Consider the following 20,745-nt stretch of genomic DNA (forward strand, 5'->3'; position numbering starts at 1 on the left):
TTCTTTCTTTCTTTCTTTTTTTAATCAGTGACTGGCTGGTCTTGTGCTGCTTGGTTTTCCTTAACTTGGGGCTTTTTTCCATTTCTTTCTTTTTCTTTTTTTTTTCAAAGTTCATTTGCCAGGGACCTGCCTCTGGAGAGTCCTGGAGGAAGAGATCTCACGGTCTGAAGTCAAGGGTCCATTCCTCAGAAACTCCTGTGGGGTGTATGTGGATGAGGTCCATCCTCCGTGCTTGCGGCAGACTGCTGGTTGCTCAGGCACTGTGTGGGACAAACAGACAGTGAAAAAGAGAGAGAGAGCCGGCCCGAGCCTTCTTAGCCCAAGGGCTTCCATTCTCTGTAGGAGACGTCCAGCACTGACCTTGGACCAGTGCATCTGCATACTTTTGAGTCTAAGCACTGGTTTCCTTTTGAGAAACGTTGTATCTGGAAACATATTTGCCTTTACACTCGGTGCATGCAAAATAATATAAAAACCCATAATGATACAGATGCAAGGAAAGGCTTTCTGAGCATTTCTGATCTTCATTCTCCTCCTCAAGGGCTTGTAGCACCGTTAGGATTTGGTGTGCATCCTCTAAGTGTGCACTCAGAAATTCATCTTGTGTGTGTTTATATAAATAGGATAATGCTATACCCATATATGGTATGTATCATATATATAAGATATATATGACATCTGTATATTAATTCATCAGTTTACTCAATAAATATTTACATGCCAGGCAGTGCTCTAGATGCTGGTGATGACAAGTAACTGTGGGACCACAGTTACATGGTGAGTACCATGTGCCAGGCACTGTGTTTTACACAGTTTAATCTTCACAGTCCTGTGGGCTAGGTACTGTTTTATCCCTATTTTACCGATGAGAAAACTAAGGCACCGACTGGTTAAAAGACGTGCCCAAGAGCACACAGCTACTGGGACGTAGAACCTGCATTTAAACCCCAACAGTTTAGCTTCAAAGTGAGCACCCTGAAGCGTTATGCTCTATCACTATGGGCAATGACAGAAATGAAAGTGTTTTTGGTTTTCATCCCAGTAGGAGGAGATAGACCATAAAAGTGTATATGATTGTATGTATATTAATACATAAAACGTGTAATTATGTATCAATATATTGTATGTATAATTATATATTATATATTTGGTTTCTCGGGGAGTGGTAAGTACGGAAGGAAAGTAAAGTTGGGATAAGGGGACCAAGGGAAGGAGGGCGGGGCTGTGGGTGCTATTTTAGAGAAGTTGGTCAGGGGTAGCCTCTCCGCTAACCTATGAGCAAGCATCTCAAGGAGAGATGGGGAACAAGCCGCGTGGATATTAGAAGGAAGAAAATTCTAGGTAGAGGGATGGGCAAGTGCAAAGGCCCTGTGGCAGGTCTTTGTGTTGCTCAAAGAAGAGAGAGAATTCAGTGTAGCAGAAGTGGAGGAGTGAGGGTTCTGCGAGATTAAGACAGAGAGGCAGCAACCAGATCATGTGGGGCCTTATTAAGCCGTAGTATGGGAGATTATCCATGTTTAAGGCGCAGTGTGGTACTCCATCCTATGAATAAACCACTGTGTATTTAATCATTTTCCCACCGATGGGCATTTAGGTCGTTTCATGGTTTCCCCTATTTCAAACAGAGCTGCAGTGAACATCACTGCATATCCTTGGTTCTCCACCCTTGCTACATTAGAATCTTCTGGAGAGCCCTAAAACCTACCAATGCCTGGCCCTATCACTGGAGATTCTCATTTAACTGATCCAGGGTGGGCTCTGGGCATTGTTGTTTCTTTGTTTTTTTGGTGTTTTTTTTTTTTTAAAGCTCTCTAGGTGATTCTAGTGTGTAGCTAGGGAAAAGAGCCGTTGTTCTATATCCTTTTTGTGCACCTGTATCTAGGAAGGATACCCAGAAGTATAATTGCTGTGTGGGTGGCGAGTGGATTTTAAAGTTTAATAGATGTATCCAACTTGACCTCCAAAAGACGGTCCCAATTCACTCGTCCACCAACAGTGTTGTATCTAATTCTTCGCACTCTCACCAACCTTGATATTATCCATCTTTTTAATTGTTTCAGTCTGGCAGACAAAAAAAAAAAAGTCTATCATTGTTACTTTAATTTGTATTGCTCTGGTTACTGGTAAGTAACATCTTTTTCATGGTTTTTTTTTTTTTTTCCTCTGTCAAAGTCCACCAGTTTATATCCTTTTCAAAGCCAGAATCGTTCCATTGTTAATGATGACTTAGATGTGACTTCTGGAAGTAGCTAATGTTCCCCATTTTTCATTCGTGGAATCACAAGAATTCTCTGAAGACACATCTATGCAGAACAATCCCCATTAAGTTTTAGTCCAACCAATCATGTAGGAAAGAAGATGGATTTGCTTTCACGTTTTTGCAAAAAGGCCACCTTCTTGCTTCTTGCCCACCTTGATACATATGCTTACTTCCAATCCAAATGTAATTGAAGGATATTTTGAGGCCAGCAAAGGACTCATGCCAGTTTGTTTGTAAGACATAAGCTTTACCAGTGCATAATGGGTTAATAATATCTGCTAACTTTGTGTCTGCTAATGGGAGACTGTCATGGGATGCTTAATCCAGTTAGGAGGTTTCGTTCTTCCTTAATGGAAACTTTGGAGCTTGAAGGTTTTTATTGCTAAGAATGACAAACAAGCATTTTTTATACATGGTAGGGGTGTGCCTGACTATTTAGATGCCTACAAGGCCATCCAGAGATGCAAGTTCAGTAGAGTTGCATTGTACATGCATTTAACTTATGGTGAATGAACCATTCATGTTTCTCAAAAAGAAAAAAAAAAGCAGTTGTTTAAATGGAGCTGGAGATTCTGGCCATCATCATGCTCAATGCTCATGAGCATGGATGGGTATATGACTCCTATTCCTTCCATGTGAGCTTGGAGCTTGGTTCCAGTGTTGAACATATGCCATGATCCCTAAACAGCCAACTATTTCGGCGGTGCTCAACCCAAGGAACGTCATCTCTTCCGACACTGGTGGGAACACTGGCTCTGTTGGGCTGACCAGTTACAGGGTGTGAATCTCTAATAGGGCATCCCCCTATGGATGCTTCTAAGATGAATTTTTATTATCCTCAAAGTTCACACGATGCCCTGACATTAGAACCTCACCCCCGAGTAAGATGAAAGTACCCTGAATGTCATGTATCATATTTGTGGTTGACAATACTCATCTGCCTTACATCCAGGCTTTGTCATGGTCAACTATTTTTGCTGCTAAGGAAGTCCCACTGAATTCTACAAGGCATCAGATATGTGACCGTGAACTTGATCATGAGGAGAGAGGGAAGAACAAACCTGGGAGCTGTGTAAAGTCTCTAGGGAGTAGGGAGGAAGCAGCAGTAGCTGAAGCTTCTACCAGGCATCTTAGGGATGTAAAAAAGTCCTGTTTTGTGGCTTATGTTCACACAGGCAAGAAGGTTCTCTGTTAAATGCAAAGCCCTACAACAGTGGTTCTCCAACTTCAGAATACCTAGAAATATTTTGGGGAGCGGGGAGTTGCTTGTGATAATGCATATTTCAGGGCCACTCAGGGTCTTGATTGGAGGCCAGGAATCTGCATTTTCACAAACATCCCAGCTGAATCTGTCATAGGTGGCTCCGAAACTTTGAGAATAACCTCGCTTTGCTCGAATCCTCAAGGCACCAGCAGAAAATAAAAGCCTGCAGACAGGTTGCTTTAGGCTGGGGACATGAATGATTCAATCAATAAAGAGACTGCAGCAATATTTAAATGTCTGGGCTCTGTGCGATTCATTTTTCCACTTTCCCTAGGAGCTGGAGAGCCGGGAATTTTCTGGCTTGGAGAGCCTGCAAGTCTCTGATTCCACTGGCACCAGAATACTTCTCTTCTGAGAGCACCACCTTCCATTCCAAGTTGTTGAATGTTTTAGGGTCAGTGATTTCCAGTCTTTGTGGATTTGATGTCATAAAACTTTTTCTTTGCTCCAACTGCCACATGGCTTTTGCAGAGATACCCTGTGAAATTAGGATGAATGAGACCTTTTTCTGACTTTGGATAAAGACTCTCATGACCCCAGTCTGTCCACCTGGAATTTCCATCTGGGGGAGCAGAGATGGGTTACCGTGCTCTTGATAAGGATACAGAGTAATTTTTTTTCTTTTTTTTTTTTTTTAAGATTTTATTTATTTGACAGGGAGAGACACAGCGAGAGAGGGAACACAAGCAGGAGGAGTGGGAGAGGGAGAAGCAGGCTTCCCGCGGAGAGGGAGCCCGATGCGGGGCTCGAACCCAAGACGCTGGGATCATGACCTGAGCCGAAGGCATACGCTTAAGGACTGAGCCACCCAGGCGCCCCACAGAGTAATTTTTTTAAAAGGCCGGGACTTGGGGATTAGTTACAGTGTTGCTGATAAGGATAAAGAATACATTTTTTTTTTTTTAAAGGCAGGACCTCATAGTTTTAAAAAGGCAGTCATTTACTTCAAACAGTTTTTTGAATGAAATTCAGAAAAGTCACCTATTCAAGGCTTTTTGTCTCCTGTCCAGAATGGACTTCTCTAACGTTAGGCTTCTCCAGGCCCTCTCAGTAGAAACCCTGACTGCTTTGAGGTTTGTTGCAAAAGAGCCTCCCCGTGGGTGGGTAGGCTCCTTGGTGGTAACTTGACTCACCTCCTTGGCAACAAGTGAGACATAACACATTCCTGGCGAAGAGTTTGCTGATGGAAATGAAGACTGGCCACTCTGTTAAAGGCTAGTTTCTGTTAGTGCGTTCTTCCTTTTGGGTTTGGGAAGGAGGATGTTAGGCAAAGAGTATTGTAGGGACCACCTGCATCCAAACCCCAGGGTGGGAACGGGGAGCTGGAAAATGCAGATTCTTGGGTCTCACTTCTGATTTAATGACTTAGAATGCTTTGAGATGAGGCCACGATGTCACCTTCTTTTAAACCTCCCCAGGCAACTCGCATGCAGCTCAAAGTTAGGGAACTCTGCCTTAGTAATTCTACATTGCTGCTCAGTTCCTCCCAGGGCTGAGAAATTTTATTTCAAAGGATTACTGAGAAATTGACCTGTTATTGGTCTTAAGATAGAATTGATTTCATTCTCTAAGGGCTAGTTTCTTACTCTCTCTTACACACACACACACACACACACACACACACACACACACACACACAACAAAGCCTTTAAGTTTCTCCATAGGATTCTAACTCTGGAAAATATTTTTTGTTTTCTTTGATAACATGGAAGGGAAATGTATCTAAAAGGAACCTGACCATACAGGTGGGGAAGTAATTCTAGCCTCACTTTACAGATAGGGAAACTGGCTGAGAGAGTTTTGTAACTTGCCAGGGTGGTCTGCGTGGTGGAACTAGGATTTGAATTCTGATGAAACCAGAGTTGAAGTTTAGGTTCTAACCACCGTGAATCACTGCTTTTTAGGAAGAAGGGTTGGAGGGGATGACTCCCTCTCGGATCATTTATAACTGCTAACAAAACATCAATCCCAGGCATATCCACATCGATGCTTTGTCTCCAGATAGAAACATTGATAATAAGAATGGAGAAAGTCCCCACATATGAAGACTTCTGGGTCCCTTGTAAAACTTCTTGGATGGTGTCTAATGGGCACACTGATCTCTGAAAGCCAAATTGCCCATCAGAGACTGCAAAGTAGATAGTGTCCAGTCTGGAGATGCGGTTTTTGTATGTTTTTTCCGTTTTTGACCCTCACCATGTGCTTAAATACTGTGAATTGGTTGCCAACGTCTACAAACTAGGAGATTTGAGATGAAAACCTAGCTTTCCAATGTCTTTTGAAAAATGGGCTCCATGGGGTCTGCATTCTAAGTGGTCACAATCAGCTGGACTGTGCTCTGGAACATCCCTATAGTACTATAACCAGGCTACCCCATTCATGCACATTCCTTGCGTACCTCCTGCAGTGTTTTGATTTTTGTTACCCTTGGTGCTGTCTCATCACACATTTTTTTTTTTTTTTTTGCAGATTGAAACCTCCCCATACCACCCCCATATAAATCAGTTCTGGAGGTAGCCACAAGGCGAGTGCTATCCACTGGTTTTTGTTATGGAGTATACTGGTTATTGGCTTAGAGGCAGTGTGGCATTGTGGTGAAGAACACAGCTTACCAGCTCTCAGAGCCAGATTATCCCAAGTTAAACCCTGCCATGATTGCTAACTACCTGTGAGACATCAGGCAAGTTATTTCAGTTTCCTTATCTGCAAAGTGAACATAATAATACCTACCTCATGGGGTTGCTGTGGGGATTCAGTGGGGATTAATTCACGTAAGAGCTTAGACAGTCGCTGGCCTATGCCAAGTTCTATGTTAGTGTCAGCTGCTATTATTATAACTGAGTTCAACACTGATCTGGGCAGTATGTATTTTCACAGGTTCCCAGGAGTCAGGCCAAGACTTCGCCTCATTCCCCTGGAACACTGTCCTTTGAACTTAGCTCATAAGCACAAAGCCTTGAACTCTATTTGGTAGTATCTTAAATTCTGAGGTCCTCTCCCAGCCGGGTTGATAACTGATAACAGTAGTAATAATAGGGTTAGTAAATGGTTTGCATTTTTTGTGTACCAACGAAGGAGCAGACACCATGCTATATATGCAGGTCATCTAATTAACCTTCACAATAGCTTTATTCAATGGGTATTGCTATAATCCCCATTTTACAGATGAAGAAACTGAGGTTTAGCACTTGGCTGAGAGTCTCATGGTCAGTAAGTGGCAGAGGGGGAAGCTGTGCCCGGGAAACCTGGTGCCAAACCTGCATTACAATACCTGTAATACCTTTAACTTCACACTCCACAGCCCCATGCTCACATGGAAGCACACGATGCCTTCCTTAAAGAATAAAGTTGGGTGTGTTCATATCTGTTTTCTCACCGTCTTCTTCATAGGCCAACATCGTCCATTTTCCGTCTTGTAGGCAAGACACCTTGAGCTTCCTTTGATGTTCTCGTGTCCTTTTCTCCTCTCCGTGGTCAAAGCCATCTATTTTTAACTTTGCGACACTTTCTGTCTTTGCATCTGCCCCTCCATCCAGCTGCCCCGATTGCTCCTGGGTCTGGCTTGTCTGATAGGAAGTTGACCTCCTGTGACAATTTACTACCCTCTCGGCTGCCCAGGTTGGCTTGGCCGATCTGGCAGGCTCAGGATGTCCCCTCCGTCTCTCGCCCACCAGGTGAGCCTTTCCTGAGACCAAGCCGAAGGGGCTGACCTTCTCAGCTTGAGGGAAATTGTGTACGGCTCACTGAGCTGCTCTGGCAGAAGAGCTAAAGGATGTCTCAGAATCCTTATCTGCCTTGCCAGGAATGACATAGACTGCGATGGATCTGGGCTTGTCATTTCCGGGCCTTGGTCATCCATCACACAACCTTGCCCTTTGTCAGGCCTCCGATGGGAAGTGTCAGTGCTTCTAGCAGATTTAGCCCATCTCAGCTGGCTCGAGAAATCAGGATAAATTTGTCCAAATCCAGAGAGAAATAGCAACAGCAGCCATCTCTTTATGGGATGAGAGCACGTTGGCAATACCAAAAATATATGGTCGCCCTTCTGCCCTTACGCTAAGAACAGGTAGGCCAGTTGAGTCAAAATCATGAAATCATTTAGCAGATCAGATGGTAAGGCCGAGCAAGCAATAACCCTAATATCCCATTGATTCCCCCACGTTTCCCTCTGTCTAACAAAGAGGTGATACTGTGTGACTGGTTCTAGCTAATAAACTGTGAGCCTAAGGGACATTTGTTACTCCAGGACTGAGGCAGTGCAAATCCATGTGGGGTTCTCCGGTCCTCTCTCCTCTTTCAGAGATTGGAAAACTATGTCCCCTGGGCCAGGTACCTGTTTTTGTAAATAAAGGTCTATCGAACACAGCCATACTCATTCATTTGCTTGCATATTGTATATGGCCACTTTTGTGCTAAAATGGCAGAGTTAAGTGGTCACATGAGATGGTGATGGAGACCGACGATATTTACTGTTTGGCCCTTTGTAGAAAAAGTTTGTTGATCCCTGTTCTAGACAGAGCAGCTAGAGGACAGCGGGGCTTCGGATAGCCTGGGCCTCGAGTGACTGGGGAGAAGAGAGACCCTCCACAAAGCACCATGGCTTGTGTACCCGCAGTGACGTAAAAATGAAAACTCTTTGGTTTGGGATTGTTTGCTCCTGGAACATAACCTAACCTGTCCTCACAGATTGCGATGGGCATTCGGGAGAAGGCATTCTACATCGGGAGGGATTCAAAAAGCCTACTTACTTCCTTGTGAAGTGAACTGCACAAGAAATACCGATGATGAGAAGGCCAATAATGATGGAGGCGATGGCCACCCACTTGGCATTCCTCCCGAGCCGCTTGGATCCTTCGATGTCTCCGTCGTTGTAGCTGTTCAGAGACTGGGGGACACAAAGGAGGAGCTGGTGAGGACAGAGAACCCACAGGGAAAGACATGCACTCCTCAGGCTGATCTGAGCAGGCAACATTGTTACCACCTCCTCCAGGAAGCCTTCCCTGGACTCCGGGGCTAACTTCCTTCCCCTTCTGGGTTTCCCGATTACCTTCGTCTTAGTATTTACCCTAGCACATTAAAAGGTTTGCTTTGGCCTCTCCCATTAGAGTGTAAGTGCTACGGGGGACCGTTTATCTTTTGTTCCGTGAGGTATACCAGTACCCAGTGCCATGTTTGTCATGCAGAAGATGCTTGACAAATATTTGTATAATGAACAGGTATGCACGTCTCATCCAGCAGAATGGGCTTTGCAAACCCTGGTCCATGGGCCAAATCCAGCCTGCTGTTTTTATAAATGAACTTGGTTTGGAACACAGCCACACTCAGCTGTTTACGATTGTCTGTGGCTGCTTTTATGCTACAACAGAGTTGTGTAGCTAGATCAGAGGCCATAGGGCCCTCAAGGCCTGGTCCATTACAGAAGAAGTTCACCTCTCCTGCACTAGATGTTCAATCCACAAGGTCAGGGACCTTGGCTGAACTGTTTACCCTCTATCCCCGAACCAAGCTGTCATTCAAGGGGTACCTACTCTATATGGCTTTCCCAGCTGGGAAAACACCGGTCTACTTCTGTACTAGCTGGTGAAGAGCAGCGCCCCCCCCCCCCGTCAATATCCCAGCCATCCTGGCCACCCCACCTCTGAATCCCTGCAGACTTCCCCATGATCCAGCTACTTAAGTGTTACCACTTGGCCCAGCAGAACATCCTTCCTGATTGAATATTTTGTTGAATATTTGAATACTTGTTGAATATTTTAAATATTGCCTTTGTTGCTTGTACTTTGAGCAGTGTCTGGTACATTGGAGGAACTCAAGAAATAGGTATTGGCTCAGTGGGTGAATGAATATATCCATTTCCCTACAGGATGTGAGTTTGGGGGCAAAGTGGAGGTGCTCAGAGAATGTTTGCTGCTGAGCAGATGGCCCGGATGGCTGAACAATCTTATAATAAGCCCTCTTTATCATAACTCCCATTGCTGAGGCTCCCCCCAAAGTTCTGCTGCTGCCGAAAGAAGACTGGAAATACGTATTCATGAGTTATGGACAGAGGTTGATCGGTGCGGGTGAATTTTAGATTTCAGTGGGAACCTCTGTTCTTGATCCTGAAATCACAGCATGTCGGTAATAATTGCTCCTCTTCCTGGACTATTAAGGGGGATTAAGCACATGCAGACAATTACAAGCCAGGGAAACGCCCAGTATACCACTGAGCTTTCCACTTCCAGAACCTTCCGTTAATTCTTGGGTTCTGGCCACCTTCACAGCCAGCTGGGGGCCTTGGCAGTGAAGGGGGCTTGTGTGCAGGTGTCTGGTGCGAATAGGACGGCAGAGACCTGCAGTGACGTCCAGAACTTCTAGCAGGAAGAGTTCCAGAATTCTGGAGTGCGTGCTCAACCCTGAGTATTTATTAGAAACACCTGGCTAGTGTTTGTTTGTTTGTTTTCAATACAGATAGTTGTCCTGGAGAGATTCTGATTTAACTGGTGTGGGGACCAGATACCAGTTTTCTAAAAAAAAAAAAACTGTGGTAAAATATACATAAAATTTACGATTTTTACTATTTTTAAGTGACTAGTTCAATGACATTAAGTGGCACTCATTGCTGTTCAGCCATCCCCACCATCTGTTGTCCCAAAGTGAAACTCTCTTCCCATTAAACCCTAACTCCCCATTTTTCCATCTCCCAGCCCCTGGCAACTGTCATTCTGTTTTCTGTCTTTATGGACTGCACCACTCTAAGTACCTCATATAAGTGGAATCATACAATACTTGTCCTTTTGTGTCTCACTTATTTCATTTAGCAGTGTCCTCAAGTTTCATCACTGTTGTGGCATGGGGCAGGATCTCCTTCCTTTTTAAGGCTGAATAATATTCCACTGTATGTGTAATATCACAGTTGGTTTATGCATTCATCCGTCGAGGGACACTTGGGTGGTTGCCATGGTATTTTTTTTTCTAAGCTTCTTAGGATTGAAAACCTTAGGTCTAGACAGCTACCTATAATGCCCTGCCCAGTCAAGGTGCACTTCCGAGGAAGTGCGTAACAGAGCATGGGCTCTAAGCTCAGAGAGCTGAGTTCAAATTCCATGTGTTAGCCGCTATGAGAATGAGAGCAAGTTATCAAGCTTTCTGAGCATTGGTGTCCTTATCTGTAAACTGGGGGCAATAGTAATAGCACCTCCTTCCAGTGGAGGAGCCAACGAGTTAATGCATGCAAAGTGGTTAGCATGGCCCCAGCACACAGCATATGCGCCATAAATGTTAGCTTTTATTGTGAATTGCCACCATCTGTCTGTTCTTCCTCCAACACTGAGGTCTTTGGGGTGCAGAAGACTCATCTGGGCTACTTATCAGAATCATAGATGATCAGGCTCTGCCCCTCGCTGGAGCAGCATCATTGAGGACCCAAGTTTGTTTTAGAGTCTTCATGATCAGTCACTACGTAGACCCCCAAATTCTGAGCTCACAGTCCAGCTTATATCTTTTTTAATTCTTATATTTTTCACAATCCAGTTTAAAATTATGTAAACTCAGATGCTCCTAAAGTGATCATTATCCTATTGTGCTGCTTTGGAAAATGCAGTTCTGAGATGCACTTTGTCATGGCAGTGCACTCGTGTTGCTGTAACCAGAGGAAAAATAACGAGACCCCTCCCGCCCCCAAATATTGTCAACTCCTGGCTGTTTGGATGAAAAAACCAGTTTCATGTTCTCAAGTGGGAAGAATAGTAAGTCTGTGCCATACCGAGGGGTACGTCTCTATCTGTGCCATGAGCACAGGTGAGGGGGGGCTTCTTGAGCTGCTTGTTTACTGCAGGTTAGCAGAGCCACACTGGTGACCTGGCCGAGAGGGATTTGGGTGCAAGCCATCAGTGAGTCTTGCTCACCCTTCTTCACCTGCCGCCAGTCTGGCATCTTGTATGTGACCCTTCTCTCTGCAAACCACCCTCTCGCTGGGGCTCCTAAAGGAGATGCTGAGTCGTCCAGGAATGAGGCCATGGTTGGCTTGAAACGCAGCTGAAAGCCTCTTTCAGTATCCACGGTGGACTCTCCTCCCCCCATGAGTTCTCTTATGAATCCATTTCCTCCTGTGGTCCTTAAAGAAGGGGCTGCCCAGGGGCAAATCTGCTGGGGAAATGTAAGGATATGGAGAGATGAGGGTGGGGGACTTTAGAACTCCCAGATTTCACTCTGAAGGACTTCACTGGTTGAGGAATCTCAGGGTTTGGGGTGGAGAACTAACAAAGAAGCAAGAAGGAATTAATGCTCCCCTCCCCCGTTCATTGGCTGTCATTCTTTTCCCTTCCCAATTGGAATTGCGTGCTAAGGATCTCCTGGCAGATGCTATAGACTGAAGTGGTGGAAATGGGTTGTAGAGAAAATGCACGGCTTATAAATCTTTTTCTGAAGAGCTTAGAAAGCAAACTATCCTATCTGCTGTGCGAGAACTAGAAAGAAACGGGATGGCTGAGATATTTAACATTTGTATGATCTTATTAGTTCTTTTACATGTTACAGATGTAATTTGTGAACACGTAAAGCATTCGAATGCTACACAAGCATCCAGTAAATAGTGAGCTCTTCTCATCTTATTTCCAAGAGATAACCATTGTTCGCAGTTTGGTACATTTGCTTCTAGATTCCCCCCGCCGCCAGGAATAATATGAAAGGAAAACTGACACTTTCTTGCTTCCATTATGGCTAAGCACATCATGTATCTCAGTCAAGATAAAGAAACAGCAATTTGCACCCTGAGATAACCCAAGAATACAGAGTCAGTCTGTTGAGCCCACATCCCTCCAACATTAAAACCTTGAGTATTTCCCATCAATCTTGGCAAAGACAGCTTCATCTCTGCCTTGTGCAATGTCGGTGCCCAAACATAGGTCACCTCCTTTGTGGATATTGTAATCTCTTGAGAAAGATCCTGTTTTGCTTTGTTAAGTTTTTTAATCACGAACAGACTACTGTATAACTTGGTAACCTTGGCAACTTTACATTTGTTTCCTTTAAATACTTGTGCTTTTATTCATCTAGCTGGTCCTTTTGAAGTTGGACTTCTTTGCATTTCTTTCCAAGTGAAATTTTTTCTTTTCTAAATGTTTTGGTCTCTTGAGTCTTTCTTTGACAAAATTAATAGCAGGTAACATTTATTGAGTATTTATATGTGCCAGGCACTGTGTTAAAGATTATGTCAGTAGTCCTCATAACAAGCCTGTGAGGTAGAGTTTCCATATTACTCGTGGGAAAATTGAGGTGCAGTGAAGTTAAAGTGATTTGCCTAGAGTCACATAGCTAGTTTGGTAAAGTGTGTATGCATGTATACGAATGTTTATTGGTTAAATGTAGTGCTTCTTGATATACTTATTTCCTTTGTTCAGTTTTCTATTTGTCTTTTTCTTACTGATTTGTGGGAACTTTTTATATAGTGTAGATCAGCATTGTACAGTAGAAATATAATGGGAGGCATGTATGTGATTTTAAATTTTCTAGTTGCCCCATTAAAAAATAAAAATAAATAGGTGAAAATAACTTTAATATTGTATTTAAAAGTGTATGTGCACAAACACACTCAGAGTTTTTTGTTTGTTTTCTGTTTATTCCAAAGTTATGAATAGTATTATACTATATCTGTTCTGCAACTTGCGTTTTTCCACTATTATAGCGGGTGTGCCTTTTCAAGCTAGTGCTTCTAGGTCTATCTCTTTCTTGTTTTTTTTTTTTTCCTCCAGGCATGATTTAAAATAACAAGTTATATTGATAGAGTTCCTAATTCTTGCCTCCTTGGGGGAAAATCTTAAATTGTCATGGTGCTTATTGTTATTGTTTTTAGGTAACTTTTTGTTTTCAAATAGCTTCAAACTTGCAGGAAGGTTGTGAGCATAGTTGTCTCCTTTTTAATGGCTCTGTAGTAGTCACTTACTATGATGTGGCTGTACCTCACCAGTAGACATTTAAGTCATTTAAAGTTTGTTTGCAGTTACATAATATGCTTCAGTAGACATCCTTATTCATATATTTTTGCACATGTCTGAACCTCTCGTTAGGACAGATTCGTAGGAATAGAACTGCTAAATCAAAAGGTAGATGTAGTTACATTGGAGAGACAGAGTCAAATTGCCCTGCCAAAATCTAGACAGATTTATACTGCCACTAACAGTATTTAAGTGCCCTTCCCCCCACACCCTTGCCCAAACTGTGTATTATCAATCTATTTTTTTTTTTTGCCATTCTGACAGGTTACAAGGAATCTCAGAATGACATTTCTTTGATTCAGTGGTGAGATTGAGCTCTCTTTACGTCTTTCAGACCTCTGCTCAAATGTCCACCTTCTTAGAGAAGTTTTCTTTTTTTTTTTTAATTTTTTATTGTTATGTTAATCACCATATATTACATCATTAGTTTTTGGTGCAGTGTTCCATGATTCATTGTTTGTTCATAACACCCAGTGCTCCATGCAGAACGTGCCCTCCTCAATACCCATCACCAGGATAACCCATCCCCCTCCCCCCCTCCCCTCTAGAATTAGAGAAGCTTTCTAAGAACAATGAATTTTAAAACTCTTCCTGGTGACCAATACAGTGCCTGAAACATAGGAGATCAATAAATACTTGTTATATGGATGAATGTTTATTGGTCAATTGTGTTTCTTCTTGATGAATTTTGTACTTATATCCTTTGTCTAGTTTTCTATCAGTTTGTCTTTTTCTTATTGATTTGTGAGAACTTTTTATATATTACAGATCACCACTGTGCAACAGAAATATAACAGGAGCCACATATGTAATTTAAAATTTTCCAGTAACCACACTTAAAAAGTAAAACTAAATAGGGGAAATTAATAATATATATTTGATTTAACCCAACATGTCCAAAATAATATCATTAAAACCTGTGGTACTACCCGTATTTCAAATACTCTATAGTCACATATGGCTAGTGGCAACTGTCCTGAATAGCACAGCAGATAATATACCTTAATCTGTTACATATATTGCAAAAATTTCTCCTGGTTTCTCCCAGTTCATTTTCTTTCCAAATTATAACTTCTATTTTGATATAGATTGAGGCTCGTGAGAAGTTGCAGACTATAGATAATACCAGGAGTTCTCACGAACACTTCATCAAGCTTCCCCTAATGATACCTTATGTCACCATAGTACTTTGTCAAGACTAGGAAACTGACATTGGTATGACACTGTTAACTCAGGCATAGACCTTATTCGGATTTCACCAGTTCTAACATATACTCTTTTTTGGGGGGTATGTGTATAGTTCTATGAAATTTTGTCGCATCTGGATTGGAGTGTCCACACACACAAATTCTTTCATGTTATATCCTTCCGCCGTGTCTGTATTTATTGTCTTCTGACTCCTATACGTGGTGCTTGGATGTTGCCTGGAGTTCCTTTCTGAGCTGTAGACCTCATAATTTCCCAGCCCACCTATGCTTATTTTAAGGTGCTGGGTAGCAAGTTTCTCTGTTCACTATGCAAAGTATGTTAAAAAGAGAGACCTTTGGTTTCCTTCTAGTTTTTCTTTTCCTCTGTGAGGCAAATGAACCTTTCTCAGGATGTAGAACAAATGAGGCCTCATCACACATTTTGTAAGGCACTTAAGAGTCCCCAGCAGTGCCTTTTCTCTTCTCTCCAAGCTTGGGCTTATCCTGGCAAAATGTAATAGTCATTACAAAACCTAAGGAGAGCATCCAGGTCTCGGTCAGCTGCCACGAGCCAGCAAAGGTCACACTTTGACAGAAACATGGGCAAGTTCCTTTCTCCTGTAGTCAATACTAATGATGTCCTGGTCTCTGCATCAGGTTATTTCAAGTTTATTTATATATCCCTTCCCTGGATGGACACATGATACTCAAATACCCACAGAAGGAAAGTTAGTCAGGAACCAGAAATGAGGGTGACTGTTTCTATGCCGAACCTCAAAAAAAAAAAAACAAAACAAAAAACAAAAAAAACCCAAAAACCCAACCAAAAACAAAACTGCAGCAGAGAGCAGCAAGACTGTGTTATAAGGCTCTGCGGCCAGGACACCTGGCTGCCTATCAGAAGGTTCAGGCAACTCCTGGCATCCACATTTCCAAGAAGGAGAGACTCCATGTAGCTCCATAAATTTTGCTAACTGGAGTTGAACATCAGGGGATCCAATGTTCTAGAAATTTGTGACACTTCACACCAAATGGTGAAGCTATACCACTGTCCTGAGCCAGGAAAATATGGAAAGTACTTTGTCCTTTCCCTCTGGTTCTTAGAACAGAACTCTTGCCACATCGTACATGATAGTGGATGAGACAGCATCACCTATGGAGTGGCCACCAGGTGCAGGCTTGAGATGCAGCTCTTCCAAGTTGTACTTTTTTTTTGTTTATTCCCCTGTGTCGGTGGTTCTCAGCCCCAGCTGAACTTAGAATTACCTGGAGGGACTTAACAAATTCCTATGCCCAAGCCCCCTCCAAGACCAATCGAATCAAGATTCTCTGGTGCTTTTTTGTGAGCTTCCCAGGTTATTTCAAGAAGAGTCGAGGACCACTGTCCTAGATGGACAGCCATCCCTCCCTCCCTCCCTCCCCCTCCCTCCCTCCATCCAAAAATCATTTGTTGAGCACCAACTATGTGCCAGACAGTGCTCCCCACCCTCACGGAGCTTACATTCTGGTGAAGACCGAAAATAAGCAAACACGTTAATAAACCAGATGATGGCAGAATATTATTAAGGCAAGAAAAATGGGGTGCAGGGAGGGACCTCTCGCTGAGGGGGTGGTAGGTAGACGGACACGTGAAGACTTGAGAAGGGACCAGGCCTGCAAAGAGTTGGGGGGGGGTGGGGAGAGGAAGCCTGGCAGGGAAGACAGCACGTGCCAAAGTCTAGGGGTAGGAAATAACGTTCTTACTGAAGGTACGTAAGAAAACCCAGGAGGAAATACAAGAGTGGAGGAGGGAGAGGAGAGAGAGAGTGATGAGAAGAATCTGGAGGTAAACCAGGGGTTGTGTTAGTTACAATAATAACGGATTATGGCAAAATAATAGTTAATATTCACAAGGTGCCTACTCTGTGCCAGGTCCTGGACTAACCCTTTATACCATCATATAACTGAATCTTCACCATGACCCTCATGGGGGTAAAAAATTGTATCCGCTGAGAAAACCGAGACTCAGAGACAAGGAAACAAATAATGTGTCTGCTTTCAAAGGCAGCTTTCTAAGGGGGCTACAAACTTCAGCAAATGATAGTAAGTTAATTGGCAAAGCTCTTACAATAACTACGTCTTAATGTCCACAAGAACCTAAGAGCTAGATTTAATACACTGTTGATAACCCAGCCTCACGTAGCTGACTTGATTCCAATTTAATAAAACCTTGGCCGCTGATGTGAAAAATAGGGCAAATATGTCTAATCTGTGCTACTGATCTCCCTGTCAAAAATTTGTTCATTTTCTTTGTTCTCGCCTACCACCGAACGTGCTCAGAAATCCCACATTCGCCCTGAAACAAAATTAGCCCCCCAAACACAAAATAATAATGGAGACATTGTCAGTTGTTGTTGTTTTTATATTTTGGTTTCCTGATCATTATGGATTAAATGAGTTAATAGACGTAAAGTGCTTTGAGCCACGCTTGGGAAATCACGCCAGTAAGCATTAGCTGTTACATCGATATTATTATTATTATGCCATATGCTGATTGATGAGGATGAAAACAAATGAGCTATTAAATATACTTCGGTATGGGGCGCCTGGGTGGCTCAGTCGTTAAGCATCTGCCTTTAGCTCAGGTCATGATCCCAGGGTCCTGGGATCAAACCCCACATTGGCAGGAAGCCTGCTGCTCCCTCTCCCACTCCCCCTGCTTGTGTTCCCTCTCTTGCTGTGTCTCTCTCTGTCAAATAAATAAAATCTTTAAAAAATAAATAAAATAAATATACTTTGGTATGCTCCACGTTCCCCTTGCCCAATTGCTCTTCCTTAGGATTATGTCTACTGTTAAAAAAAAAAAAAAAAGACCTGGGTACAAACCAAGAGTCCTCTTCCCCCTTGGTAGGGCATAGAACACATTTCTGTTACCTGGGACAGGTAAGCAGTGAAGCAGGCAGTGACATCACAGTGGGAAGTGGCTTTTCTGGAAAGCTCTTGATGTCTGATAGTGCCAGAAGAGAAGACAGCATAAGTCACTCATGTTGGGAGATGGGCTGGAAGCCCTGAGTGACCTTGGCTGGAAACCTATCCTTGGCTCCCCATTGCCCTGGGAGAAAGACTCATGTTCTTAATCACGGCCTGCCGAGCCCTGCAGGGTCTGACCTCCGCCTGCCTCTCCAGCCCCATCTGGAGCGTTCATCCTTGCTCCTCACCTTCCTCTTTCCAGAACCCCTACCCCCCCGTCTTTGTCTTGGTCATTTCCTCTGCTGGAAGCCCTCCTCCCTTGATGTCTCGTGTGGCCAGTGCCTGTTCTTTCTTCCGGTCTCAGCTTTCATGTCTACTTCCTCAGGGCAGCCTTCTCAGGTCACCCCATCTTCAGTAGGTCCCCTGACCTGTGTGCTGACTCAGTCTTCCTCTGTTTCCTTCATGCCCTCCTGTTGATGCGACTCAGTCATTTTACCTTGTTGCTGAGTGCTCCACCACCTGACTGTGAGCTCCATGAGTGTTTTTACTTTTTACTCATCACCCTTTTTCCCAGTGCCTGATGGAGGGTCTGACACTTAGTATTCCTTCAGTTCCCTTATACGAGGTTGAATGGACAGAAAAGCAACCCAGTGACACAAACAATGCAAACAAACACGACATGAAGCAGTTGGCCAACTTAACTTTCTGACCAAGGCGACCAGTCATTTTGGTAGTGGCAGAACAGAGGGTAAACTGAGTCATCCAACTTCTGTGTCAGAGTCCTGAAGGGTGGGCTTCTGCCTTAGAATGGCAGACACAGGCTTGCTGTGTGAATGACTAGAATAAAGAATTTGTGGCTTGAGGTCAAGTGCTCATGAAGGAGTTTGAGCCACTTTTACTTCATAAGCCAGAGTTACTGACAGTTTTTCACTTAAATGGAAGCCACCCCCTGCCCCCAGTACTGCTCTATGTTTATGTGAATTGTGCTATACCTCATTTTATTACAGATGATATTATACCATAGATATTTGGATCTTTAACACGGTGGTAGCTGACCTCAAAGGAAAATAAGGCCTTGTAGGGATGGCTCTCAGTCTCAGTTTTCCTCATTTGTAAAATGGGGGTAATAATGTCTACAGCACAGGCTGTTTGTGAGGCTTAATTGAGGTCATGCCTGTGAAGGACCCAGCAGTACCTCATTTCCTCTTGAAAACGATGCGGAAAGATCTGCACTAACATTCCCGGTGTATAGGTGGGAAAACTAAGGCTCAGGAAAGGTAGGTGGAAGGGTGGGGCTGGGTTTTGAACTCGAGTTAAGTGCAGAGCCTGAACCACCACTCTCTGCCTTTGACTCTGTTGCCAGTTCTTGCTGGGGGCTGGAGAGAGAGGCTACAAGCAAAAAAAAAAAGAGAGAGAGAGAGAAAGAAAAAAGTTCTTTTATTGGAAATTCTGCAACACATAGAGCCCCCCAACTAGGGTCACAAAGCAAGTGAAAGGAGCAAGGGCCAGACAGCCTATTACATATCAGATAAGGGACTTATATCCAGAATATATAAAGAACTCTTACAATTCAACAACAAAAAGACAACTCAATTAAAAATGGCAAAGGATCTGAATAGACATTTTTTCAAACAAGATATACAGGTGGCCAATAAGGACATGAGAAGATGCTCAATATCATTAGTCATTAAGAAGCTGCAAATCTAAACCACAAGATCCCCACTAGGATGGCTAGAATAAAAAAAGACAGACAAGGGGTACCTGGGGGGCTCAGTGAGTTAAGCATCTGACTCTTGATTTCAACTCAGGTCATGTCTCAGGGTCCTAGGGTGGAGCCCCATGTCAGGCTCTGCGCTCACTGGGGAGTCTGCCTGTCCCTCTTCCTCTGCCCTCTCCCCCACTTGCACTCGTGCTCTTTCTCTCTCTCTAAAATAAATAAAATAAAAAATGTTAAAAAAATGACAGACAGGTTTTATTGAGGAGGTGGGGACACTGGAATCCTCCTGCATGAAACTGTCAAACAGCACAGCTGCTTTGGAAACATTCGGCAGTTTCTAAAAAAGGTAACATAGAGTTACAGTATGACTCAGCAATTCCGCTCCTAAGTATACACCCAAGGGAAGTGAAAACATACACACACAAGAACTCATCCATGAACGTTCATAGAGCATTACTAATGATAGCCAAAAAAATGGAATCAACCCAAATGTCCATCAACAAGTGAATGGAAAAACAAACTGTGGTCTTTTCATACAGTGGAATATTACTTCACTTTAAAAAGGGGTACTGACCGGTGCATGAGCATGGCTGAACCTGGAAAACACTATGCTAAGTGAAAGAAACCAGACATAAAAGATCATATAATGTATGATTCTGTTTATACACGATGTCTAGAATAGGTAAATCCATAGATACAGAAAGTCAATTAGTGGTTGCCAGGGGTTAACAGAAAGAGGCATGGCAAATGATTGCTAATGGGTATGGAATTTCTTTCTGGGGTGATGAAAGTTTATTGGAATTAAGGACTGGTAATGATTGCACAACCTTGTGAGTATACTAAAAATCACGTGAGTTGTACACTTTTTTTTTTTTTTTTTTAAAGAAGCAAGGCCTGGTGACAGAGCTTTTGCACCTCGAGGGCTCCAGTGGACCAATGATGGAGGCCAGAGAAATTGGCGGTGTCAGGCAAGTGATGATGTGAGGGCTTAGAAGCAACCCTGGGGGGCATTTGACAGTTACCCCAGTGTCCACCGGAAGCAGCTGCCCGGCCCTGCTGGTGTTAACAGCGCATTAGAGTTTTGTGTGAGCATGTGAGAAACACCTCTCAGAAATACAGAAAGGAATTTTGTGGGAGTTGACGTGGCAGGGAGGGCCAAGAAGCAGTGAAGCCTGGGCTGTTGTTTATTAATGTCAACTATATTTGCACTCACAGGTCATGAATGCCTTAGGGAAACTGGGACCCAGGCAAAAATGGATATTGCTTCTTCGGGGACCAAATTAGTTCTGAGTGATTGTTCTAGTTTGGAATGAGGGTTGAAATAAAAGTAAACCAAGAATTTGCTCCTACATGTGGGAACAGTATGGCTTGGGGCCGAGGCAAAGTAATGATCT

General features: G+C 43.3%; 1 protein-coding gene across 1 annotated transcript in view; it reads right to left on the reverse strand.

The window, feature by feature from the left end:
* Nucleotides 1–134: 134 nt before the first annotated feature.
* Nucleotides 135–20,745, reverse strand: part of TMEM233 (transmembrane protein 233) — a 34,661-nt gene continuing 14,050 nt past the window's right edge. The window contains exons 2-3 of the mRNA XM_073880949.1: nucleotides 8,273–8,409; nucleotides 135–260 (exon numbers count right to left, since the gene is read on the reverse strand). Coding sequence (XP_073737050.1) covers nucleotides 254–260; nucleotides 8,273–8,409 — 144 coding nt within the window. The 3' untranslated portion in view covers nucleotides 135–253. The remainder of the gene's footprint in view (nucleotides 261–8,272; nucleotides 8,410–20,745) is intronic.

This window comes from Callorhinus ursinus, unplaced genomic scaffold (assembly GCF_003265705.2).
Source record: "Callorhinus ursinus isolate GAN/ISIS: 27379988/994484 unplaced genomic scaffold, GSC_fseal_2.0 scaffold41, whole genome shotgun sequence".
NCBI classification, from domain to species: domain Eukaryota; kingdom Metazoa; phylum Chordata; class Mammalia; order Carnivora; family Otariidae; genus Callorhinus; species Callorhinus ursinus.